The 27,110-nt window shown below is 41.7% G+C and overlaps 1 protein-coding gene across 1 annotated transcript in view; it reads right to left on the reverse strand.

Annotated features, from left to right (window-relative positions):
- The window catches only part of ctnnbl1 (catenin beta like 1), a 50,831-nt gene extending 39,951 nt beyond the window's left edge, over window positions 1-10,880 (reverse strand). Inside the window, exons 1-6 of the mRNA XM_004070238.4 lie at window positions 10,713-10,880; window positions 9,594-9,827; window positions 8,416-8,522; window positions 8,184-8,323; window positions 7,806-7,903; window positions 4,330-4,423 (exon numbers count right to left, since the gene is read on the reverse strand). Of these exons, the coding sequence (XP_004070286.1) occupies window positions 4,330-4,423; window positions 7,806-7,903; window positions 8,184-8,323; window positions 8,416-8,522; window positions 9,594-9,827; window positions 10,713-10,742 (703 nt within the window). The 5' untranslated portion in view covers window positions 10,743-10,880. The remainder of the gene's footprint in view (window positions 1-4,329; window positions 4,424-7,805; window positions 7,904-8,183; window positions 8,324-8,415; window positions 8,523-9,593; window positions 9,828-10,712) is intronic.
- Between the last annotated feature and the right edge of the window lie 16,230 nt (window positions 10,881-27,110).

Below are 27,110 nucleotides of genomic sequence, written 5' to 3' on the forward strand. Positions count from 1 at the left end.
AAGGCAAAGGAGTGATTTTAGTTTGTGTTATTTTTATGGCTTTTTCAATTAAAAGCATTTTCAAATAAAGCTTTAAGTTTTTTGATAAAAAAAAGTATTTAGATGCTGGGAAGCTGGGAAATTATATTATTCTTTATTGTTCCTACAATCTATGGCAATACAGATCTATCTATTCCTCTCTCCATCCAATAAGTCATCCATCAATTCATCCATCCATATACCGGTTCATTGATCCATCATACATCTATCCATCCATCAAATAATTCATTCATCATCAATCTATAGGTCTATGAATTGATCCTTCATCCATCCCTGTATCCATCTACCTATCCAGCAATTCATCCGTTCTTTGAGCCATCATCCATCTATCCATCCATCCAATAATCCATCCATTTATCCATTCACTGATTCATCAATCCATCAATCACACATTCATCCATCCACACATGCATGCATCTATTGATCTAGGCATCCTTCACTCATCTATCTATTCACCTATTCATCATCCATCTAACCATCCACTAATTCATTCCTTCATTTATCATCAAACTATTCATCCATCATCCATCTAACTATGCATCTATTTATTATCTGTCTACCTAAAGTGAGAGTAAAAAGTCCCTTGCTGATTTAATTGGTTTGCCCTCTAATAAAGACATGATCATTCTATACTTTTAATGGTAGATGTATTCTAACATGGAGAGACAGAATATCTAAATGAAAATCCAGAAAATAACTTGAAAGAATTTATATTCATTCATTTGTGTTTCATTGAGGGAAATAAGTATTTGATCCACTAGTACGCATTGGGAGTTCTGGCTTTCACAGACCAGTAAGAAAATCCCAAGGCACGATTCATTTCATTTCAGTTCATTCATTGCCTTTGTGTATTATTTTATATGACAGAGTACTGGGGCCCACTAAGGAAAAAAGGAGAAAGTCATAAATTTATGAGACTGGTTCTTTCTGCAGAAAAGCAAAATATTCTTTTTACAGTTTTGATAGTTATGAAAATGTGATACTTCATATTCTGGCACATCAGCATGTCTTCGTTTATGAAACCATACTGAAGGACAATTTAACGAAATGCCCCACATCTGTCATTTTAACAACTGTCCTCCTTTAAAACAACTGGTTACAATATTATGACTTGTCTTTTTTTCCCTCTGTGGCCCTAATATTCTATCATTTTATATATAGCCTTATAGTCTATGGGAAACTGTAAATTATCTAATGATAGCAACATCATCTAAAACTCATTATTTATCCAAAATGATTGAAATTAATGATCACGAACGTTTAAATAATGACAGCGGGTCTAGTTATGTGTGATAACAATGTATAGTGAGCAGTGAAATAACTATTGGTTTCCATTTGTGGCGACTGCTGACTGACATTAGGGATGAGATTAAATAGATCCTGGAATTTAGCCTGGTCTGGAGCAGGCTAGCTCCACAGAATAAATCTCCATGGTAACTTATACCATAACATATCCTCCTGCCCCCATCCAGCTTTAGTGCAACCGGATTGGGGATCAATTGAGCCAGGATCACCAAGATATCCTGGCTTAATCCCTTATCCTACTTTTGTGCAACAGGCCCCTGTTCACAGAATCAGACAATCAGATTCCAAACCCTCCAAAATGGGTAAGACCAAAGAACTCTCTCTACCTCAGAGACAGGATTGTTGACCTGCACAAATCTGGAATGGTCTACAAAAACAGCAAGATGCTGGGTACAGTAGTAACAAAATAACAACTAGGGATGGGATTAGAAGCCCCATGAAGCTTCATTGGGGTTCATGTAATTGTGCCGGAAAAATGAACCACCCATTCAGGGCTTCGAAACCACACAGAACAGCGGCATCTGGTGGCGGACTGGATGTGTATCGACATGTGTTTTTACAAAGCTCCTTGTAACACTTCAATGTGGAAATAATGATGAAAAAACGTAAAACAGAAATTTTTTGTCAATGATGATAAAAAAAAAAAAAGTAAAACAACACAACATGTGACGCTTTCTGTGAGAAGTGCTTGACACAGCAAAATACACATCACATGGAGAAAAAAATAAACGCAAAAAGAATATGTTTAGTACCACACTAGAACCTAGAATCTCTGGACGTATTTGCCATCGACTATTCCACTGAGCTATCTCTAAACACAAGACAATGGCATGCCATCATAGATTCATTGCAGTTTTTTTCTTTGTTTTTTTTTGATGCACAACGTTCATAATGTAGTGTTTTATTAGGAAAAACCGAGTTGAAATGATCCTGAGCCACAGAACGTTTTTAATAGGAGCCATGATTAAGTGCAATGAACTGACACTGATTCCAATAAAGGGGAAACAATGGAACTGGTCGGGAAACGTTCGGGATTCATTTCACATTTCTAGAGAATAGCGCGCCCAACTGTTCAAAACATAAGTGACATCTGAAGCGTGGTTTGACCAAACGAAGCATTTGGCGCGTCATCCACCACGTGATCTGCGCTAGTTGACACACGCCTCGAAACATTGTGCCGAACCACCTCATGAAGGTGAACCGTGCGCCAAAGCGCCGTGTAAAACGGGCCATCTCTAGTAACAACCATTGGTGCAATTGTGAGAAAATTTAAGAGGTATAACATGACCATCAATAGACCTCGGTCTGGTGCTCCACAGAGGATTTCACCGCGTGGGGTGGCTATGATCATGACAACAGTGAGAAATCAGCCTGCAACCACACAGCGGGAGTTAGTGAATGACCTCAAGGCAGCTGGGACCACAGCCACCATGAAAACAATTGGCAACACTAAAACCCTGCAGTGCCCCATAGGTACCCCTGCTTCAGATGCAACATGTGGAAGCTCGCCTGAAGAATGCCAATGATCACCTCAAAGATGCACACAGTGATTGGGAGAAGATTCTGTGGTCAAACCAGACCAAAATCAAACTATTTGGCCTAAACTCTATTCGTCATGTGCGAAGGAAGAAAAGTGCTGCCCATGATCCCAGGAACACGATGCCCACCGTCAAACATGGAGGTGTGAAACATCATGTTTCAGGCGATGCTACACCGCATCAGTGGGAAGACAGATGGAGCCATGTACAGTCCTGAGAGACAACCTTCAGAAAGCTGAAAATGGGCCATGGCTGGGTCTTTCAACAAGACAATGACCAACAACATACCAGCATCCAGCAAAGGCAACAAAGGAGTGGCTCAACAGGAACCATATTGAGGTCATGAGTGGCCCAGCCAGTAACCTAACCTCAATCCAATTGAAAATCTATGGAGAGGGCTGAAGATCTGAGTTGCCGAGCGGCAGCCCACCAAACGTAATGATAGAGAGGGTCTCCAAAGAAGGGTGGGGCCAAAATTCCCCCTGATATGTGTGCTAACCTTGTGGTTGACTGCAACTAACGTAGGAAATACAAATAAACTCTTTCAAGTTATTTTCTGGATTTTCGTTCTGATATTCTTCCTCTCCATGTTAGAATACATCTACCATTAAAAGTATAGATTTATTATGTCTTTATTAGTGGGCAAACCAGATCAAATCCTTTTTTTCTCACCGTGTCCATCCATCATCCACTGATCATCAATTTGTCCATCTATTCATTCATTTACTGGTTTATCTATTCTCATCCATTTTTTCATCCATCCACCATTTCTTCCATGTATTCATCCATTATCCATCCATCCCATCTTGTTTTTGAATCCGTCATCATTTTACTTTAATAAGGTGGCCAGAGTTATTAATTTCTAAAGCTCTGAATTTTTAACAACGATCCTATTTTTATCTGTGGTGCAGAAAGGAACAGGAGATTCTACTGCAGTGAATGTCCTAGATTTCTCGCAGATGTTTGTTTTCATGTTTGAATTTAAAATAATGAGCAGAACTTGTTAGCCAGCGCAGCAGTTTTCATGAAGATAATGTTCAGCATTGTTCTAATCTGAAACAAGTCGTACTCGTGGTACAGCGTACACACAAAAAGTCAAGATCCAGTCATGGATTTGGTCCAGATCCAATCAGATGACGATGAAATAAACAGGAAGAGAGAAAGTCAAAGTACACGCATCTAAAACCAGAACGAACATGTGTTGGAAAGAAAAATGGAGCCTCCAGAGAAAAGGCACACATATGACTGTCAAACGTCAACAACAGCTGATCTGAATGACATAATCTTTAGTCAAATTACATTATGCAAGAATAGATAAAAGTAAGAGAGGGGAAACCGTTACAGTGTTGGTCAGAAAGAAAGAAATATATATAGATATAGAATTTGACATAAAGAAAATTACCTCCGCATAATTGTAGGCATTTCTAAAAAAGACTGTTGTTCTCACCTAGAGTGTTGTAGATGCCATCAGACTCCTCCTTCACCTGCTCATCCAGTCGCTCCATATTCTGCACCAGCAGAGCCACCACCTGACCCTCCAACTGCAAAGACAGAGTCAGAATGCTGGCTTTCAGAAATTGGTTCAAATGGTTGAGGTCATCTCATAATGTGATCACAGTTTGGAAGTTCCGATAGAGAATGCCATCAGGAACAATTTTTTAGAATTCAGTTTCTCTCTTTTCTTCATCAAACATCATATTTTTGCTGAAAGTCTCCCAAAATTATTTCATTTGGTGGCAAATCTGATTCAAAAACTTGAAAATCTAAAGGGAGCAGCGATGACGGATCACTCCAAAGTCTGAAACTTTGAGAGGAGATCTAACAGGAACCGAGCATCACTAGTCCAGACACAAACCCAACGTAGAAGTGGGCTTCTCCGCTGAGGACCTGCAGGAAAGCGCTACGACAGATGAAAGGAGATGAACACTCAGTCGTGTGAATCGTTCTGATTTATCTTATCAGGGACAGCACCTGGCCTTCTGGCAGCAAGGACAGAAGAGCAGCAGACGTTTGGGCGCAAGGTAAAGACAGATGAAGCCGGCCGCCCTGAAACACTTTCTCCATGTGAGGAATGATGGTTTCTGTGGCCGTTCAACTCCAAAACAAATGACCTTCACTTATTTTATTTCAGTGTACCAAACATATGTTGTGGCGGCTGTGACAGAAGGGTGGAGCGGTTGTCCTCTAATTGGAAGTTGGCGGGTTAGACTCTGCACGCCCACATGTTTAAAAAAAAAAAAAAAAAGAGTAAGATATTGAACGTCTGCTGCCCCTGGTGGCCCAAATAGTGCAGAGGTGCTACCATTGGTGTACTGAATGAGGCTGTATTTAACCATTAAAGAGGTTAGATCAGTGTTTTTCAACCAGTGTGTCGTGGGAAATTGCCCTCATTCACTTAGGATTGTGCCGATGGACGATATCATCGTCCATCGTGATGGGTGACTGACATCCCGATGGAGAGACCACCATCGTGATGCCACGCCCCCGCCACGTTGCGCGTCGACACCATAAGCCGCGGTTACATGTACAAAATATCTTGATGGGATCAATGGTCAGATTAGAATCCAACCGTGTACATGGGCCCAGAAAAATGTTTTCAGAATATAAAAACGTTCACTAAGGTCACACTTTCCGTCGGAATAAATCATTCGCACATGCGCAGTAGGGTTTGAAAAACGGAAGGATATAAATTCCGCCGAGCGCCTTTTTTTTTTTTAAACTTTATTGAATGTAACAATTCAATACAAAACATTGTTAAACAGCGCCGAGCGGCTATATACATTGACATGTCAGCTCGGTAAAATACGAGATGATCTTCTAAACGTGCTTTTAATAATGTTACGGTTATTATCAAACACCTGTTCGCTCATCATTTGAATTTTAATCCGTGTGGTCAGTGCTTTTTCTGAACGAAGCCAGGATTAGCAGTATGCTAACACGGGCTAACAACATTAGCTTTGGGTGGTGCTGCTTGCTGGCTGCACGTAAACGTGTAAGAATAAAATCAGCCTTTATTTAGTCGGGACACGACTGGAAACACAAATCCGCGTGATTGTTTGAATGTTTTCTAAGGACTGAGCGACATTTCTGCTTTGAAGCTCAAACCGCTGTGTGTGCAGACGGTCCGAGCTGTGCACAGACACACACTTTTAGACCCGGTTCTGAGTTCGGATGCTTGTACCCCTAGAGCTGCGGGACGGATCGCAGTCTTAAATCTCCCACACATACCGCTCATGTACCCCCCTTCCCATCAAACACAAAGCTGTAAGTCCGCGCTCCCCCGGAAGTGCGGGAGCGGACTACTTCTTTTCTATTTTGTTTGTTAATTTTTTTGTTTAAGTCACTTCCCTCAGTTTATACTGGATCATCGCGGATTAGTCATTAGTTGGGAAATAAAATGAAAAAAGCAAAAAAACGAACAGCAGTTATATAAGAACGAAAAATGTAAAAATACCCCCCCCCCCCCCCCGACGATGTCATCGTCCATCCCGATGGTTGACAGCAAACATCGTCAACGGCCAATTTAAGGGACATCGCCCAACCCTACATTCACTGATCTAAAAACATTTTCCATCTCCAGGATATCAGCTCTGTGTTCATCCAAACAGGCCCTGATAAAACACTGAGTAGTTAGGAATATGAAAGATTATAAAAGACTTTTTTCTTTGTGTTTATTTGATTCTATTAAAGACATTTTGATAAGAATGACGGCACCGCGATTTAGCCGCAGCTTCAGCTGTTTTCTGAAAAGTCCCGCCCCTTCAACTGTCTCCACCAATCATTCTTGGAGTCTTAATCACATGTCATCAGTCTGACCAATCAGAAGTGGTTAAAGTCTTCACTTCCTTGTTCCATTACTGCTCTCAGTTCCAACAAAAACACCAGCTAAAGCTCGTCTTTAGCGCTGTAGCTTTCCGCAGGATCCGGTATCAGACCGTGGAACAAGTGAACAAAACAATGAAGCTCAGAGATGCTGCTCTGTCTGCCACTACATCTCCCATGATGCATTGGGTTAAAGTGACAGCGTCTCAGCGTACAATGAGTTTTTCCTCTTAAACGTCTTAAAACAACAACGAACAGACATCAAACAGTTTTTAAATCTTCTAACTTAACTTTTTTTACATCTTTTAGAAAAAACAGCTGCAGTTTCCAGCTTTTTCTGCCACAATTATCATAAAAATGCACGTGAGATTGCAGAGGGACTGTAGATCAATACAGTCTATGAGTTTCTCCTTCTTTTTTTTTGGATGCTGGTGTGCCGCGGGATTTTTGACAAGGTTAAAGTGTGCCGTGGCTCAAAAAAGGTGGAAAAACACTGATCTAGAGAAATGACAGCACAAGTAATGAATAGGATTTAAATGTTAAGCTTCCTGTATATTTGCAGTTAGTTCGTCATAAATGAGCAAGTGAGTGAGAGAAGGAAGAAAAGAATGAAGGAAGAATGGATGAATGGAAGGACGTAAGTAAAGAATTAAGGAAGGAAGGAAAAAAGAAAAAAGGATGGAAGAAAGAAAAAAGAAAGGAGGGAAGGAAGGAAGGATTAAATTATGAAAAAATGAGAGATTAAGTGAAACAATAAAACACAAATGAATGAATGAATGAATAAATGAATGGGCAAAGCTCTCCTTTTTGCCACTAAGACACTTTTTTTCTATCTTATTATAGTTTGATCTTCTAAAACCTGAAAATCTGCAGACAGAAATCCGCCTCACAAGACGTCTAAGAAGCAAACGGAGACTCCTCAAAAACTCCAAATGTCAGCAAGGCGAAAGTGAAATCCTGCTACTGATTCATTAAAAATAAGACCAAGTAATCAATTCTCCTCGGCCTGAGTTGGATGCAAAAGCCGAGTAACTTAAATATTGATTGAGCCAGCGTTGCTGCATCAATACCAGCACAGACTGAGAGAAACTTTAAACTCACCAGAGCATCTATGAGCACTTCAGCGCCCTCCTCGCTCTCATGGAGTGTGTCGATGTCTGTCAGCTCCTGCAGCAGGTCCACCACCGCGATGGCGACATGTGCTTTGGGTTGAGGACAATAAAACTGACCGACAACAGCCCCGCCCCAAACAGACAACTAAATCATATCAATAATAACACATGTGGGTGAGCCCAAAAGTCTTAGTTTGGTTGCTTTCATGTTATCTTAAAGATAGATATTATTAACTGCTACAACAGGTTTTCTAGAGTTTTTCTAATCAGAGCTAACAAATCCAAAATCGCTGATGCATTATGTTTTATATAGAGCTCCAGCCCCCAGATAAACCAGTTTGCAGGTCAAAATCCATGTGAAGGATATCTGTGTTTTCATGGCTTAGAAGGCCCAACAGGGAGTGGACGGCATTGAGCTCCACCAGCAGGTGGTAGAGATCCGGCATGGTGGCGATCACGTGCATTTCCTGGATGATGTCGTTGAGATCCAGCTCCGACTCCATGAACCTGGTTCGGAAACAAAGTTAATAGTTTTCCAAAAAAAGAACATTTAAACAAAATCTTTGATGTAAAAAATAATAAAGGAAAAGCATGTTTACTTCTCAGGATTGTCAGGAAACTTGATCCTCAGTTCCTGGTTTTTGTATGACCTTTTCTCAAAGGTCAGGATCATTTTCTTCACTGTGCTTTCATCCACCGGCTCGGCCTGTTTGATCCGTGGAACATCAGAGGACATGGCAGTGGTGAAGAAAATAGAGGAGGAAAAAGGGGGCAAAAGCTTTTTAGGTCGAAGCAGCTGCTGCCGGAGCAAAGAGCCATCACTGCGACATTAAACGTGTGAGTGGAGTCATTTTTTTGCATCAATTAGGGTACATTTTACAGAAAAAGGGGATGCGTTTGACCTCCTGAAGGCTTAAAAGCTGTAAAGTGCTAGACGGATAATGACCGGTTAGGACATTTCAACTGCCTGACATTATGGAGAAGAGGAGCCATTAGCTCTGAGAGGCCCTTGACAGAGTAAATTTTTGAAAATGCCTGCAGTGTGGGGATAATATGAACTGAATTATCAATGTGCAGTCTTCAAATGCACTGCAATATGGTAACACTGGTTCTAGTGTTACTCCTTTGGAAATTCTGACGCAGCTGCATTTTCCACCGTGGCCTAACTTAAGAGCTTCGCCTTCTGGCTTTTAATGCCACAAAAAAAAAAAAAAAAAACAGGTACGTTTACCAACATTTACTCATCACCGTGGTCTCTCTTCATTTTTATCTGTTATCAATACCAAAAGGATGGTTACATTCGCACACATGCGTTTTTGTTTTTGATAATTGTTTTCACCTCGCACCTTGAAAAATGGACACAATGAACATTTAAATAAGGAGAAAGAACCTTCTAACACTTATTAGTTCTTCTCAGTCACTTCCTTCCCTCATTTTGTCCAATTCTTACCATGTGGTTGTTAGCAGAAGTTGAGTAGTCGTGGCAACGACACAACTATTCATCTATGCTTAGACAGTAGTGCAAAAGAACCAAAAGCATTAAGCTCCTCCAAATGTATGCCGTATTGCAAATGTTCATCACTTCTGCATCATTCCTGCACTCTCTAAAGAGGCAGCTCTGCATAACTCGCTTTAAATTACAAACAAAACAGCATTTTTCCACCTAAAGAGGAATCAAATGGTCTCTGTGATAAAAAAAGGAAGAAGTCTGAACTACAGACACAGCCTTTTGGAAGAAAGAAAAAAAACGACCAGTAAATAAAAACAGCTTTCCCACCTCGGGTTCTTCTTCATCCTGGTCCATCAGTTTTTCCAGTATCCTCTTCTTGTCCCCGGTCTGCTCTTCGCCGTCCCCCGGTTCAGCACGACCCTCTGATCCCGCTCCAGCTTCCCGATGTCTGGCCGGGTCCCGGGATCCCAGTCCCTTCTGCTGCTTCCCTCCTCTGGAATCATCGTCTCCTCCTGCTGCTCTTCCTTCTTGCTCCCTGGGACGTTTTGCTCCTCTATCGGGCTAAGAGTGGAAAACCAGTGACATGCAATAAGGAGCACAGCGACTGAACGTGATGAAGAAATATCAGGTGAACAGGCAATGATGAATGTCCAATGTATGAAAACAATTGTTCGGAAAAGCTGCAGCAAAATAAGTCAATAAAGTCCAGTACAATTTAAATGATGTGATTACTTCACCTGTAAATTAATATTACTTAAATTGTTTAAACAGTAAGAAGAATGAGCTTAATAGGGCATCTGAGTAATGATTATTATTAGGAAATAGGTAAAAATCCATAACAAGATAACAGCCATAGCAGCTTTCAGCATTAATGATAGGAACTTGTTGGTACTTTTTCAAAACGCAAATGAAAAACACAGCACAGGAGTAAGATTTTTGAACTTTATTACATAAAATAATCACATTTATATTAAAGGATGACATGACAGATTATTTCTAAGAACTTTTAGGGAATGACTGAGTGAAACGTCATCCATCCAGCAGCCAAAAACATTTGACACCAAGTCCGGATTTTTGGTTTTCTCCCAATATTATTTCTTTTAATAAACCCCTAATGCAAATGTTTAAATGATTTTTTTATCGTTAATAATAAAAATTTGCAGCCAGCAGCACTGAAGTAAACCAAGCTAATTTAGTTTTAGCGCTAAAAACTGTGTACCGAGATGCAGAGCAGTCTTTATTATTTTGCTCCGCCAACAACATAATGTACAAACTTATAAAAACAATAATCACAATTTTAACTAAAAAAAAAAACAAAAGACAGAGAGTAAAGCGAGAAGAACTAGAAGCTCAAGCTGAAGTTCAAAACTGTAGCCAGGAGCTGAAGCTCAGCTGCTACATCTTGAATGAATGACCGGAGGCTGAGAAAGAAACACATCTTCGTACCTGATAGTTTAAAAGTTCTCCAACATCCATTTATCCAGCCGGGAACTCTCACAATAAAACACAGTCTGCTTAGAACGCAATGAGGGGAAAGTGCGGCTGTGCGACTAGCTGCACGGCTAACTACAAGCTACCCAGAAACATGCCTGCCGTAAAGCAGGGCTGCCTGTCGTCATGGCAACCTGATGTCGCGACACTCCATTATCTCATTTTGCGTCTAAATGAACTGGCATTGGAATTTTGGAAGAATACCAAAAGCAGAACTGTTAAACAGTTAAAGAATAAATGATCCACTGTCTCAATGTCCTTTAAACAAAAACTGCAATCATTCTCTTCAAATCCAAAACGAAGTATCAAAAATTCCTTGGATGGGTAAACATCACTAATTATTTTAAAATGAATGTCTTTTACTTTTGGTAAAATACAAAATGTAAAGAAATTCGACCTTAAATCAATGACCTCTTCTTTAGAGAAGTGTTTAGAAATGCTTTTTTTCTGATGAGATGTTTGGAAGACTTCTTTCACAAACAATCTTCGTATGAAGCTGTTTGCTAGTTCTGTCTTTGTAACTGGCTGTCCGTCCAATAGGAGTGAAGGAAGTTTTAATTGAACTTTGTTTAACAATAGATTTTGTGATACTTGGATCAACGACCGAGGAAGAGCTTTGTTCACAGCATCATATTGTTTCCGATCAAATAATTGAAATTTAGAACTAAAATTTTCAAATGTCAAAATATTTCCAGAATGATCAGCAAATAACTGAAAAAAGCGAATCTATTATCTATTGCATATCGAGGAAATATCAAGTATTAGATCATTTAAACAACACAACAAAAATATTCCAGTATAAATTTTGAACATTCAGATAGATCTAAAAAATAAAAAAAAGGATTTATAACTTCATACAAGTGAGTATGGATTTTTATTAAATTTGGTCTTTTTTCTTTTAGGCCTCAGTCTAAATATTACTCATTCCATATAGTGTCACGGAATTTTCTAAAGTTATGATATTCACCAGAGATGAGTTAACTTTGTGCACAGCTTTCGTTGTGTTCAAAGATGTGTTTAAAAAATGCAAACAAACAAATAAATACGATTTTCCCTTTTGTCATCTTTTAAAATTGTATTCGTGGTAAATTATATGAGCACAGTCCCTAGTTTAAACAATTTCACACAATAACATCCCTTAATGCTTAAACTGGTGGCCTGACCACACAAAAGAAAAGGCACTTGGGAGTCGGGCTGCACGATATGAGAAAAACTCGCGATATGCGATGTTGGTGATTACTATTGCGATAACGATATCATTTGCGGTATATAAACAAATAGCAAAACAACCAAAAACATCAATCCCATTTCACTGCAACAGTTTAAAAATTATACTCCAAATGACCCTCGTCGACATAGGAGGCAAACATCAAGGGCTCATCTGATTGGTCAACAATGTAAACGGGTCCTTCCGATTGGTCAAATGCATAAAGGGATTTATTTCATTTGTTCAATATTTCAAGCTGCCATGAGTTTGTTTTAGCACATTTAAGGTAACCGTTTATTGCGATTATCGCCATCTTTTGCAGTATGCATATTGCACAGCTTGATGTTGCGATAACGATAAATTTGCGGTATATTGTGCAGGCCTACTTGGGAGTAAAAAAAAATATATCTAAGACGTATAGAAATTAAAACAGCAACATAGTCTCAGTCAGATGTGTATGTATTCCACAACATTGCACTCTGAAATACTGTCTATATTGCACACTAAACACTTTTATCACATGCTTATAGTACATGCACGCAAAAACAGTCTATTTCAGAGCATCTGAAAGAGATTGGGTTGAAAACAGGATGTGAAGGGGTAAAAATAGGAGGATGCTACCGAGAATTTTGCACCCATTTAAATAGAATGATGTCAGGATTATGGAAAATTGTACACAGAATCCTTTGTGAGATTAATTTTTACTATAATTCAATTTTTTGACAGTTACTTCCTTGTAAATTTTACATGATTGCTCTGAGGATGCAAAGTGAGTTCACTTGACAATAAAAAGAACAGTGGTCATACTAGAGTACCCATAAACACAATGTCTGGTTCCTGACTATCATCTAACCAGAACCCTTGAGGTTTAAAGCCAGTGGCAGAAGATGTGGTTTTCAGGTCCCCATCTATAATCTTTATCTATATAAGTTCTTTAGACTTTTATTTTAAAAAAAAGCCTTTAAGTAACCTTTACTTTGGGAAAATAGTTAGACAACAATGCAGTTTTGAAAACTCTCTGGATTTTTGCATTTTAACCATTTTGATATCTCTTTTGCCAAACTGTTCTGCTGTGACAATAAGCAGAACGCCCTTTTAGTGACTGGTTTGGAACTCTTTTTAAAGGTCCATCTTTAGCTGCCTGATCCTCTCCTAGACAACTGAGCAGAAGGAAAGGCAGCTTTAAAACACAGCTCCTTTGAAACTCAGAAGTACTCAAAAGGCTTTGCAAAACAGACTTTAGCACTAAAACTAAACATTAAATAAAACAAAGAGCTCAAAATTTGGAGAAAGACTGCATCACCAGAGGACACCAGAGAAGCAAGAAATGTAAGGCTTTGTATTAAAAAAAATGAGGTAGGTGCACATTTACTGTTTTTAGAGTCTGCAGGAGAAGATGTCATGAACGAGTCTTAATTTTGTTAGGACACGGCTCTGTCTCACTGTTTGATCAAGATGGTGACAGCCTGAATTACATGATTCCACGTTGAAAGCCCATCCTGTATCTTGAGAGAGGCTTAAAAAAAGGATGCACTACCCTCTCCACGAGGAAAGGGCGTTGAAGGAGATATATTTACCAAGAAATGACTGAAGGAAATGACTCTCAAGTCTCTCATTGACAGCAGTGATCCGTTTTCTCAGTTCCCTCCTGCCATGAATTCTCAAACTACTTTTTCACAGCGAATATCTCATTTTGCAATCCCTCAAGGAGACACAAATCTTTTCAAAACACATCTGTCTGCCTAATGACATCCCCTCATCATTTCCTTCCAGAGTCAGTAAGGGGTGATGCTGCCGCTTCATTTCTGCGGAAGCATTTCCCGTTTTCCCTGGAAAAAAAAGCAGAAAACAATTTCAAAACAAACTGCAAGGGCAGATTACATACATTCACAAGGTCAGCGTGACTCACCGTCATTAACAAAAGTGTACCCAAGATTCACTGTGGCAATAGTACTATTTTGAGAGTTTTCCCAGAGGAGAGAGAGTTGTTATTGGAGCAGACTTTAATGGGCATGTTGGTGAGGGCAATAGAGGTGATGAGGAGGTGATGGGCAGGTTTGGTGTGAAGGAAAGGAATCTGGAGGAACAGATGGTGGTGGACTTTGCGAAGAGGATGGAAATGGCTGTAGTCAACACTTACTTCCAGAAGAGAGAGGAACATAGAGTGACATACAGAAGTGGAGGTAGGAGTACTCAGGTGGACTACATCCTATGTAGACGAGGTCATTTGAGAGAGGTTAATGACTGCAAAGTGGTGGTAGGAGAGAGTGTAGCCAGACAGCACCGCATGGTGGTGTGTAAGATGACTCTGGAGGTCAGGAAGAAGAAGAGAGGGAAAACAGAAAAGAAGACCAAGTGGTGGAAGCTACAGAATGAAGAAACTTGTGAGGAATTTAGGCAGAAGTTGAGGCAGGTCCTGGGTGGTCAGGATGAGCTTCCAGAGGACTGGGAAACTACAGCAGAGATTATAAGGGAAACAGGTAGGAAGGTGCTAGGTGTGTCATCTGGAAAGAGGAAAGACGGTAAAGACACTTGGTGGTGGAATGAGGAAGTACAGGAATGCGTCCAGAGGAAGAGGTTGGCTAAAAGGAAGTGGGATGTAGAAAGGACTGAGGAAGGTAGACAGGAGTACAAGGAAGCGCAGCGTAGAGTGAAGAGAGAGGTGGCAAAGGCCAAACAGAAAGCTTACGATGAGCTATATGACAGGTTAGACACAAAGGAAGGAGAGAAGGACTTGTACAGGCTAGCCAGACAGAGAGACAGAGATGGGAAGGACGTGCAACAGATAAGGGTGATTAAGGACAGAGATGGAAAGGTGCTAACAACCCAAGAGAGTGTACAGAAAAGATGGAAGGAGTATTTTGAGGAGCTGATGAACGAGGAAAATGACAGGGAAAGAAGGGAGGAAGATGTGGTTGTTGTGGAGCAGGAAGTAGCAGAGATTGGAAAGGATGAGGTTAGGAAGGCTCTGAAAAGGATGAAGAGCGGAAAGGCCGTTGGTCCTGATGACGTACCTGTGGAGGTATGGAAGTGCCTAGGAGAGACAGCAGTGGAATTTCTAACAAGGTTGTTCAATAGGATTTTAGAGAGTGAGAAGATGCCTGAGGAATGGAGGAGAAGCGTTCTGGTCCCGATCTTTAAGAACAAGGGTGACACGCAGAACTGCAGCAACTATAGAGGAATAAAGTTGATGAGCCACACAATGAAGCTGTGGGAAAGAGTAGTGGAAGCCAGGCTTAGGAAGAAGGTGGAGATCTGTGAGCAGCAGTATGGTTTCATGCCCCGTAAGAGCACCACTGATGCCATTTTTGCTTTGAGAATGTTGATGGAAAAGTACAGAGAAGGTCAGAAGGAGCTGCATTGTGTGTTCGTAGATTTAGAGAAGGCGTATGACAGGGTGCCGAGGGAGGAGCTGTGGTACTGTATGAGGTCGTCTGGAGTGGCAGAGAAGTATGTCAGAGTAGTTCAGGACATGTATGAGAGAAGTATGACGGTGGTGAGATGTGCTGTAGGTCAGACAGAGGAGTTCAAGGTGGAGGTGGGACTACACCAAGGATCAGCTTTGAGTCCTTTTTTGTTTGCTATGCTGATGGACAGGCTGACAGACGAGGTAAGACAGGAATCTCCCTGGACAGTGATGTTTGCCGATGACATTGTAATTTGCAGTGAGAGTAGAGAGCAGGTGGAGGAACAGCTAGAGAGGTGGAGGTTTGCTCTGGAAAGAAGAGGTATGAAGGTCAGTCGTAGTAAGACAGAATACATGTGTCTGAACGAGAGGGATCAAGGTAGAAGCGTTAGGTTACAGGGGGCTGAGGTGAAGAAGGTGCAGGAGTTTAAGTACTTGGGGTCAACAGTTCAGTGTGATGGGGAGTGTGGAAAAGAGGTGAAGAGGCGAGTGCAGGCAGGTTGGAGCGGTTGGAGGAAAGTGTCAGGAGTGTTGTGTGACAGAAGAGTGCCAGCAAGACTCAAAGGGAAGGTGTACAAGACAGTGGTGAGACCAGCTCTGCTCTATGGGTTAGAGACGGTAGCAGTGAGACAGAGACAAGAGGCTGAGATGGAGGTAGCGGAGATGAAGATGTTGAGGTTCTCCTTGGGAGTGACCAGGTTAGACAGGATAAGGAACCAGTACATCAGAGGGAAGGCTCATGTTGCCTGTGTTAGCGACAAAGTCAGAGAAGCCAGACTGAGATGGTTTGGACATGTTCAGAGGAGGGATAGTGGATATATTGGTAGAAGGATGTTGGAGATGGAGCTGCCTGGCCGGAGGGCAAGAGGACGGCCTAAGAGGAGATATATGGATGTCTTAACAGAGGACATGAAGTTGGCTGATGTTAGGGTAGAAGATGTCCATGATAGAGTGAGGTGGAAAAGGATGATTCGCTGTGGCGACCCCTGAATGGAAAAGCCGAAAGAGAAAGAAGAATAATGCTATTTTGGAATTACACCAAAGAGAGGGGAATGATGGAGAAGCCATCAACCTCTCCGTTTTCTTCTTGTTTAGTTGGATAAAGCTGCAAATCATAAGAAAACTGAAGAAATACAAAGAAAAAAAAAAACACGTTAATTTTACTTATTAACTACAACTGTTACGTTTCAAGGTGAGCAACCAAAATAAGGTCTTGATGGTGTTACAATGCAAGGTAAAGAAAAGTTAAGATTTCCCACTTCAGAGAGACAGTAAACGCAGCATTTCATCAAGATGGAGATGACAAAATGGTTTATTGAAACTTTAACCGGGCATTTGAATCAAAAATGGTGCACTAGTTCGTGTTGGGCTGGAAGAAACAGAAGATATCACAGAGATGAGAAAACTTCATGGTAGATTGTTTTGTTATTTGTTGACAAGCACTTAAACACAAACTCACCCAAACTTAAGACAAAAGAAAGGTAAAATATTTGTTTGCGACTTAATGGAAAAGGCTTTTGCCTTTGCCGTCAGCCCACTGAAAGCTGAAGGATGTTGCCCGACCAGCTGTTACATGACAGTGAAATAAAGAACAGGGGGGAGCAGGGCTGCAGAGACGATTCAGATTGTATAAAGAAAGAAACGCATGTTGGCAGCGTGTAGGAGGACGACAGGAGGAAGTGTTGAGAATTCATGGGGTAGCTGCAAAGACAGATGGCGGAAAAGCAAATTTATTTTATCTCCGTAAAGCTTATCAGTATAATGATGGTGGTGTGCTGTGGTGATAGAGGCCCACTTCATCTGGTGACATTTAGCAAACAAACCGCAGCTACACTCAACAGCTTCCACGCCAAACGACTTTAGCTCTGAAGAAATTGTTTCACTGATGGAAAAGTCTCCCACAGAGAAGTTGAAACAAGATGCAATACGAGGACTCTTGAGTGAAAAAGATACTGGAGACAGTGTTTTGGCTTTAAAGGGACAGAAAATCTCATCATTTTCTCACCTTAATTTCTTCTAAATTCTACAAAAAGATTTTTTTTTTAAAACAGCCAAAATTCTAGTTGGTTCTCTTTTTAAAATAGCGTTAAACACCAACAACTATTACTGTTCACAAGTAAATGATTGATAATAGAATTTCATGCCAATCTGAGCCTTTAATTCCCTAGCGCCTTAATATCTCTTCTTGCTGACTGTCGAAAGAGAGGTGGGAGTAGATCTAGAGATAAAAGATCTGCGTTGGCTGGTGGTGGGGCTGGTCCGCACAACATTGAGCTTTCTGAAGCGCGGCCCCTCATGCAAATGAGCTTGCATCTGATCAACTCTCATAGACAAGAAAGACCAAATAATGACTTCTCAGGTGTAGCAATCTGGCGCTCTTGGTTTGGTCTGTCAAGCACAGTGAAACCTCATGAAAAAAGAGCAACGAGCTATAGTTACAGTAAAAGGCAAGCCTAATGATGTGTGTCTAACCTCCACTGAAAAGACATGATTTAGCCTAAAGACACAGCATAGTACAGAATTTTCCAGCACTTTTCATCATGAGCAAAGCTGAAAAATGATAATGTGAATGAATGAAGAGCACAAAAAGGCAAAATCTAGGCGTTCTTTGAGCCCAATCCTACAAGAAAATATATAGTGGAATTGTTTTTGGGACAAAGATTGTGAACAAGTGCTGCCTATGAAGGCAAAACACATGAAAACAAAGATGGAGAAATCTCCCACCTCTTTCTAACCGAGGAGGTGGGGAAAAGTGGAGATGTAGATGATCAAGAAGTCCAACCAAGTACAACCATCCAATGTAGAAGCTCATCGCTATTTTCTAACTGAAAACTGTTGTTATTCAAAATACATATATGAGGATTATTTATTTATTTAACATTTATTTTACCAGGAAGTCCCTCGAGATCGTTTTCAGTTGAGATCTGGCCAAAAAGCATCAGCACAAATAAAATCAGCTCAAGAATTGCATGTCCACCCTTTGACTACACACTCAGAAAGCCTCGTTTTGGAGCACCATTTAGATGATGTGTTCCTGCTGTCGCGGATAGTTCTGATAGTTCTGCTACTCCACGACAGAGGAGCAGCAGTGGAAAAGGCAGTTTTCACAAGCTCTGTGGAGAGAGGAAGCCGATGTGGGGAGCAGGGGTTGATTCCAAAATTAGCAGGAGACAGGAGACGGCCTATTATGATGGCAGTCTTCCAAGCATGGCCGTGGAGATGAAAGTTAAGCAGTGTCTTTGTCGACTGAGATTGAGTGAAGGCCATGAAAGCAAAGAGAACAGCTCACAGCGATGGTCCTACAGGCAGAATTGGTGATAAAGCGGAGGGCACAAACAGTGTTGGATGATGGACGTGCAAGTATTGGAGAAAAAAAACAAGCCGTTTCCGGTTGACCGTGCCATCCCCCCCTTTTCTAATCCCTCTCAGCGGCATCAGTGGAGCTTCAAGGTTTTTGAACTGAAGTTGGCTTTACCTGGCAGAGTTTGGTGGCAGATATTTTCTGAGCCCTCTGTCTTTCTGGTTGAATTATTATTGTCCCTGTTCAGGGTCACGTGGGTCGCCAACCCAGCTACTGTTGGGCAAAAGTGGGGTCCACCCTGAAGGGTTCACTGACCACCAGTTGGTTTATGACACCAGGAAGTCAAATAGAAGGTCAAAAAAGTGGATTTAGAGTTAATACGATCAAGACAGGTGGAAAGTCCAGCTTTGAGGTGGATTTTCTGAACTGGGTGTGAAATAGTAACCCCCTAATTTAAGTTTAAACCTTTGAGAAAAAAAACATCTTTAAACTGTAATTCATTCTTAATCTTTTATGAAATCCTGACTAGACTCTTAAAAAGGTCATACCTGCCCAGGGTGTACCCTTCCTTCACCCAACAGAGGCCGGATTAGGCTGTGTGACCCCCGTAAGGAATAAAACGGGTCAAGAAAATGGATGGCTGGATGAAAGTGCCATTTTACAGCATCAGCCAGAGGACTTCCTTTCAAAGACAGCGTCACAGTCAAAGACATTTCATCCCAGGTGACTTTTTTCATGATACAACCCAAAGCCAATAATCTGTTCAACCACAGAAAAAAGCTGGGGTTTGAAAAACTAACGAGCCACATCGGCGCCCTTCTGATGAAGTGAGCAAAATGGAAATGGGAAGGTTAATGAGATTTTCACAAAGTGTCCATCTAGTGGTTTGAAGCCAGATTAAATTGACACACTATGATTAAAATTAATTGACCTGTGAAATGAGTGTGTCCCCAAACAGTTAAAGATTGATGGATAGCGCAGAACGGGTCAAGAAAGAACAGGACACAGAATCAAAAAAAAAAAAAAATCATAACTTAGCTGGCTTATAGAAAAAGGAAAAAAAATTCGCCTCAAAAGTTTGCTCTACAGGTATACTATACATACAATACATCCTATAATTTTTATTTTCTGTTGTCAGGGGACTTTTTCCATGTATAGAAAATTTCCCTTATGATATTGAATAACTTTTGCAGACATTTGACAATTAACCAAAGAACAAACTCCAATTTAACCAACGTCTACCACTAAAAAAAATTGAAATGGACAACAGCAATCATTGGTTTTTAATAAATTATGTAAGGGTTAATGGCCAACGTTAATGTTAATGCGCTTCGAGCTGCGCAACTGCCTGAGAAGCGCTGTTTTAAAAATAAAGTTTGATTGATTGATTGAACAACTTGTAGTTTGAATGGTGTCTCTAGCTAAAAGTATGTTGAAGTTATTATGGTTGAAAGAAGCAAAGGCTTTCAAGGATTCCCCATGTATTTTAATGGAGGAAAAATTCTGGAAATCCTGAAATATCAAGCATTTGAAGGACCAACAGCCATAACTGGAAAAAGCTAAAAGAGCTGAACATTTAAATAGCTGAATGGTAAAAATAGCAGAAAAATTGTCGAAGGAGTTAAGCGGCAAAAAAAAGAAATGGCCAAAGATACTATGATAAACCAGAAGAAAATGCAGGCTTGAATTCTATTTTGCTGAATGAAAATGAAACTTAAAAGGTAATAATTGGCAAAAGAAAGTAAAGAAATGATCAAATTTGAGCATAAATAAAGTAAAAACAGCACAATAGGAAAAAATATATTTTTGTAGAAATTACCACAGGAGGGCATCGAACCAGCGACGTCTTGCACGGCTGATAACATTTCATGTAATTATGCCACTAACCAGATACATTAAGTGATACATTAACAAGTGGATGAAAAAAAAAACCCGGAAGTACTTTTTTGGCGGGTCTTTTTGCCGCATACAGGCGGGGCTATCTGAACTGCATGAAGGCGTGGCTATCTGAACTTTAAAGGGATTGGTCCCTTGCTCGACGCACCTGCTCAAAAATGTGATTGGATGCAGGTGTGCTGGTTCGGAATTGGCTCAGTTCTCAGTCCTCGGGAAAAACACGCTTGTTCACCTGATCCAACACTTAGCTATACATCTTTAAATTATGCCGCCTTTTTTTTGAGCAGGTGCTCGCCTAACTTCGGGAAAAACACGCTTGGTCAACTTTAGCTATAGATCCTTACATCATGCCTCAGTTTTTTTTTGATAGATAGATAGATAGATAGATAGATAGATAGATAGATAGATAGATAGATAGATAGATAGATAGATAGATAGATAGATAGATAGATAGATAGATAGATAGATAGATAGATAGATAGATAGATAGATAGATAGATAGATTACATTTATATTAGATAACTAAAAATATTACTAAAATTATTATGAAAAATTATTATCAAAAATGAGATTCTTATTAAATAAAGAAATAAATATTAAATAAATACAGCTGCAAAAGTGTAAAAAACATGCGGTCTGCAAAACATGTAAACTGTAAAAAAACATTACAAATTTTTTCATAATACAGAAATAACTAATGAAGTTCACACCAAAAACAAAAACAAACAACTGTTCAGGAACAAAAAACAATTTAAAATTGAAAAACAACAACTACAACAAAAGTAAATGAATCAATGACTAAACAGAAAAACACCCCTGGGACCGTGGAGTGTCACTTTGACACGGTGTTGTACAGTCTGATGGCTGTGGGGAGGAATGACCTGCGGTAGCGCTCCTTCTTACACTGAGGGTGCAACAGTCTGGTGCTGAAGGAGCTGGTCAGCGCCTCTACAGTTTGGTGCAGGGGGTGGGAGGGGTTATCCATGATGGATGTCAGCTTAGCTAACATCCTCCTGTCCGCCACCTCCTCGATGGACTCAAGTGTGCAGCCCAGGACAGAGCCGGCCCTCTTAACCAGTTTGTTAAGCCTCTTCAAGTCTCTGCCTGCACTGCCCCCCACCCAGCACACAATTCCATAAAGGACCACTGAGGCCCCCACAGTGTCATAAAAGGTCCTCAGCAGCTGTCTGCACACGCCAAAGGACCTCAGTCTCCTCAGCAGGTGAAGGCAACTCTGGCCCCTCCTGTACAGAGCATCCGTGTTGTTGGACCAGTCCAGTCTGTTGTTCAGGTGAACACCCAGATATTTAAATGTGTCCACGACCTCAATGTCTGAACCCTGGATGTTCACCGGTGACTGTGATGGTGAGGACCTCTTGAAGTCCAGGATCAGCTCCTTTCTCTTGCTAGTGTTAAGCAGCAGGTGGTTAACTTCACACCAGCTAACAAAGTCAGTGATGACCCCCCTGTACTCCTGCTCATCCCCCCCTGATACACAGCCCACAATGGCACTGTCATCTGAGAACTTCTGCAGATGACAGTGGTGGGAGTCGTAGGTGAAGTCTGATGTGTACAGGGTAAACAGGAATGGGGAGAGCACAGTCCCTTGAGGTGCCCCCGTGCTGCAGACCACCACATCAGACACACAGTCACGCAGCCTCACAAACTGTGGCCTGTCTGTGAGGTAGTTGGTGGTTGAGCAGGTGCTCGCCTAACCTCGGGAAAACCTCAAAGATCACTTGATAAATAGATTAACCCTTGTGCTATCCTAGGCACTTTAACATTGGGAGTTGGGTCATCTAGACCCACTAGACAGTGCTCTGAACCTTTTTTCTTCAATGGTTTGTAATCTTCACTGGTGTCCATGGATTACATGAAATCTTTCCACCTTTATCCACCTTTGTCATTGTAGGGAGAACACGTCAATGGAAGGGTTGGGTCATCTAAGATAGCACAAGGGGTTATACTGAGATAAAAAAAAAAAAGAGAATTGTTTTTGGTTAGGTAATCAAACCACAAGGAAAACCGACCAGTGCTTACATGTGCCGGTCCCAAGTCCGGGTAAATGCAGAGGGTTGTCGGGTGAGAATCCGACGTAAAACAGTGACCAAATCTAATGTAGCCATGGAAATGGTAAATGACTGCTGTGGTCCCTGAAGGAGGCAGCTGACATGTAAATTTGATGTTTTAACGTCAGAACTGTACTTGATCATAACATCCTAGACATATGTTTAAAGTCACAGAATCTAAAACATTTAAGAAAGTGTAGAAAAAAAATATTTTTTGCAGGATCACAGTCCAACATGGAGGACTTTGAATAGCCATCATCCCACCTGAAGCATGGAAACCTGTTTCCAGGTGGTTCTGTTTAAATAGGTTTTTATTAAAACACTACTTAATATCATACATAGATGTGCTGATGGGAATCTATACTTTTTAAATATGCAAAAAAAGTTGTTAAAACTGATTTCTAAACAAAAGCTTAAATCAATTAATAATACACTTTAAAAGAAAGAAAGCCAGAGATTGAAAATTCGCACCAGCAGGTGAAAAGGACTGCTTCCCGCTGCTGATGGACAGTGCTTGTTTTCCAAATGTTTGTTGCTTCAGCATAGAAGGAGTGACAGCCACGCGCCGGCAAGCGGGAGTGAAGGAGAACAGTAATAAAAGGTTTCCCCCAGAAACCCTTGAAGTCTGAACACAGGACTAGCAGAAAAAGTAAAATATCAGCAAAGATGAATGTGTTTAATGTGTTTTCCAATCACGCACCATATGCTAAACTTAAAATAAGTAATAATCCTTTCTCTTTCGGCTTTTCCCATCAGGGGTCGCCACAGCGAATCATCCTTTTCCACCTCACTCTATCATGGACATCTTCTACCCTAACATTAGCCAACTTCATGTCCTCTGTTAAGACATCCATGTATCTCCTCTTTGGCCGTCCTCTTGCCCTCCTGCCAGGCAGCTCCATCTCCAACATCCTTCTACCAATATATCCACTATCCCTCCTCTGAACATGTCCAAACCATCTCAGTCTGGCTTCTCTGACTTTGTCGCTAACACAGGCAACATGAGCCGTCCCTCTGATGTACTCGTTCCTTATCCTGTCTAACCTGGTCACTCCTAAGGAGAACCTCAACATCTTCATCTCCGCTACCTCCATCTCAGCCTCTTGTCTCTGTCTCACTGCTACCGTCTCTAACCCATAGAGCAGAGCTGGTCTCACCACTGTCTTGTACACCTTTCCTTTGAGTCTTGCTGACACTCTTCTGTCACACAACACTCCTGACACTTTCCTCCAACCGCTCCAACCTGCCTGCACTCGCCTCTTCACCTCTTTTCCACACTCCCCATCACACTGAACTGTTGACCCCAAGTACTTAAACTCCTGCACCTTCTTCACCTCAGCCCCCTGTAACCTAACGCTTCTACCTTGATCCCTCTCGTTCAGACACATGTATTCTGTCTTACTACGACTGACCTTCATGCCTCTTCTTTCCAGAGCAAACCTCCACCTCTCTAGCTGTTCCTCCACCTGCTCTCTACTCTCACTGCAAATTACAATGTCATCCGCAAACATCATTGTCCAGGGAGATTCCTGTCTTACCTCGTCTGTCAGCCTGTCCATCAGCATAGCAAACAAAAAAGGACTCAAAGCTGATCCTTGGTGTAGTCCCACCTCCACCTTGAACTCCTCTGTCTGACCTACAGCACATCTCACCACCGTCATACTTCTCTCATACATGTCCTGAACTACTCTGACATACTTCTCTGCCACTCCAGACGACCTCATACAGTACCACAGCTCCTCCCTCGGCACCCTGTCATACGCCTTCTCTAAATCTACGAACACACAATGCAGCTCCTTCTGACCTTCTCTGTACTTTTCCATCAACATTCTCAAAGCAAAAATGGCATCAGTGGTGCTCTTACGGGGCATGAAACCATACTGCTGCTCACAGATCTCCACCTTCTTCCTAAGCCTGGCTTCCACTACTCTTTCCCACAGCTTCATTGTGTGGCTCATCAACTTTATTCCTCTATAGTTGCTGCAGTTCTGCGTGTCACCCTTGTTCTTAAAGATCGGAACCAGAACGCTTCTCCTCCATTCCTCAGGCATCTTCTCACTCTCTAAAATCCTATTGAACAACCTTGTTAGAAATTCCACTGCTGTCTCTCCCAGGCACTTCCATACCTCCACAGGAACGTCATCAGGACCAACGGCCTTTCCGCTCTTCATCCTTTTCAGAGCCTTCCTAACCTCATCCTTTCCAATCTCTGCTACTTCCTGCTCCACAACAACCACATCTTCCTCCCTTCTTTCCCTGTCATTTTCCTCGTTCATCAGCTCCTCAAAATACTCCTTCCATCTTTTCTGTACACTCTCCTGGGTTGTTAGCACCTTTCCATCTCTGTCCTTAATCACCCTTATCTGTTGCACGTCCTTCCCATCTCTGTCTTTCTGTCTGGCTAGCCTGTACAAGTCCTTCTCTCCTTCCTTTGTGTCTAACCTGTCATATAGCTCATCGTAAGCCTTCTGTTTGGCCTTTGCCACCTCTCTCTTCACTTTACGCTGCGCTTCCTTGTACTCCTGTCTACCTTCCTCAGTCCTTTCTACATCCCACTTCTTTTTAGCCAACCTCTTCCTCTGGACGCATTCCTGTACTTCCTCATTCCACCACCAAGTCTCTTTACCGTCTTTCCTCTTTCCAGATGACACACCTAGCACCTTCCTACCTGTTTCCCTGATAATTTCTGCTGTAGTTTCCCAGTCCTCTGGAAGCTCATCCTGACCACCCAGACCCTGTCTCAACTTCTGCCTAAATTCCTCACAAGTTTCTTCATTCTGTAGCTTCCACCACTTGATCTTCTTTTCTGTTTTCCCTCTCTTCTTCTTCCTGACCTCCAGAGTCATCTTACACACCACCATGCGGTGCTGTCTGGCTACACTCTCTCCTACCACCACTTTGCAGTCAATAACCTCTCTCAAATGGCCTCGTCTACATAGGATGTAGTCCACCTGGGTACTCCTACCTCCACTTCTGTATGTCACTCTATGTTCCTCTCTCTTCTGGAAGTAAGTGTTGACTACAGCCATTTCCATCCTCTTCGCAAAGTCCACCACCATCTGTCCCTCCAGATTCCTTTCCTTCACACCAAACCTGCCCATCACCTCCTCATCACCTCTATTGCCCTCACCAACATGCCCATTAAAGTCTGCTCCAATAACAACTCTCTCTCCTCTGGGGAAACTCTGTATGACCTCATCCAACTCACTCCAGAATCTCTCCTTCACTTCTAACTCACAGCCAACCTGTGGCGCATACCCACTGACTACATTCACCATCACCCCTTCGATTTCTAACTTTAAGCTCATCATCCTGTCTGAGACTCTTTTCACCTCTAGAACACTGTTTACAAACTCCCCCTTCAGAATCACTCCTACCCCGTTTCTCTTCCTATCAACACCATGATAGAACAGTTTGTATCCTCCTCCAATACTACGTGCCTTGCTGCCCTTCCACCTTGTCTCCTGCACACACAGTACATCTACCTTCCTTCTCTCCATCATGTCTGCCAGCTCTCTGCCTTTCCCTGTCATTGTGCCAACGTTAAGAGTCCCTATTCTCAAACCTATGTTCCTGCCTTTTCCCTTCTCTCTCTGGCCATGGACCCTTCTGCCTCCCCTCTTTCTTCGACCAACAGTAGTCAAATTTCCACCGACACCCTGTAGGTTAACAGCATCGGTGGCGGTCGTTGTTAACCCGGGCCTCGACCGATCCGGTATGTCTAAAGTGTTGTGGATGATTCGCATGGTTATTTTGGCAATTTTTACGCCGGATGCCCTTCCTGACGCAACCCTCTCTATTTATCCGGGCTTGGGACCGGCACAGAAGTTACTGGCTTGCAACCCCTGTGGCTAGATTAAATAAGTAATAATAATAACTTTAAAAAGAAAAGTGCGGTGATGCGGTTATCGTTACACCCCTACTTTCACAGCCCATTCAGGTTGGAAGTGAAGTTTACAGTTTAGCTATTTTCCCTTCCGCTTACACACATTATACACAATATGGAGTCAGAATGAGCATAACGCTGTCAGAGAACACTCTAGGAAGATGTAACTGTCTGGTTTGTCATTACTGTAACAGGCTATTCCCATGCCTCCAACGACCTATTTGTACAAATGCCCCCCCTCCCCACAGTGTGTGCTGTTGATGTAATTCACGCCTAGATCACAGAAATGGAATCGGCTATTGAACTGCCATTAAGACGGTACTCGGGAAGATTCTTCTGGAAATAACTCAACAAACATTTATTCAAGGATGGAGAAAAAAAACATTGTAATGCTGGTCCAACCGATCAGCCGGATCGTAACGTTTTAATTACCGCACTCACTGAAAAATATCGCCTCCGCGAAAATCCCAGGCCAGAATCTGAGTGAAGATGCTGCTCTCCCTGCTGGGAGCAAGGACACAAAAATCAATGTTCCTCACATTTGGCAAAGCCATGGCTCACAAACATAACAAGGATGGGGATGGGATT

The sequence above is a fragment of the Oryzias latipes genome, chromosome 7, assembly GCF_002234675.1.
Source record: "Oryzias latipes chromosome 7, ASM223467v1".
NCBI classification, from domain to species: Eukaryota; Metazoa; Chordata; class Actinopteri; order Beloniformes; family Adrianichthyidae; genus Oryzias; species Oryzias latipes.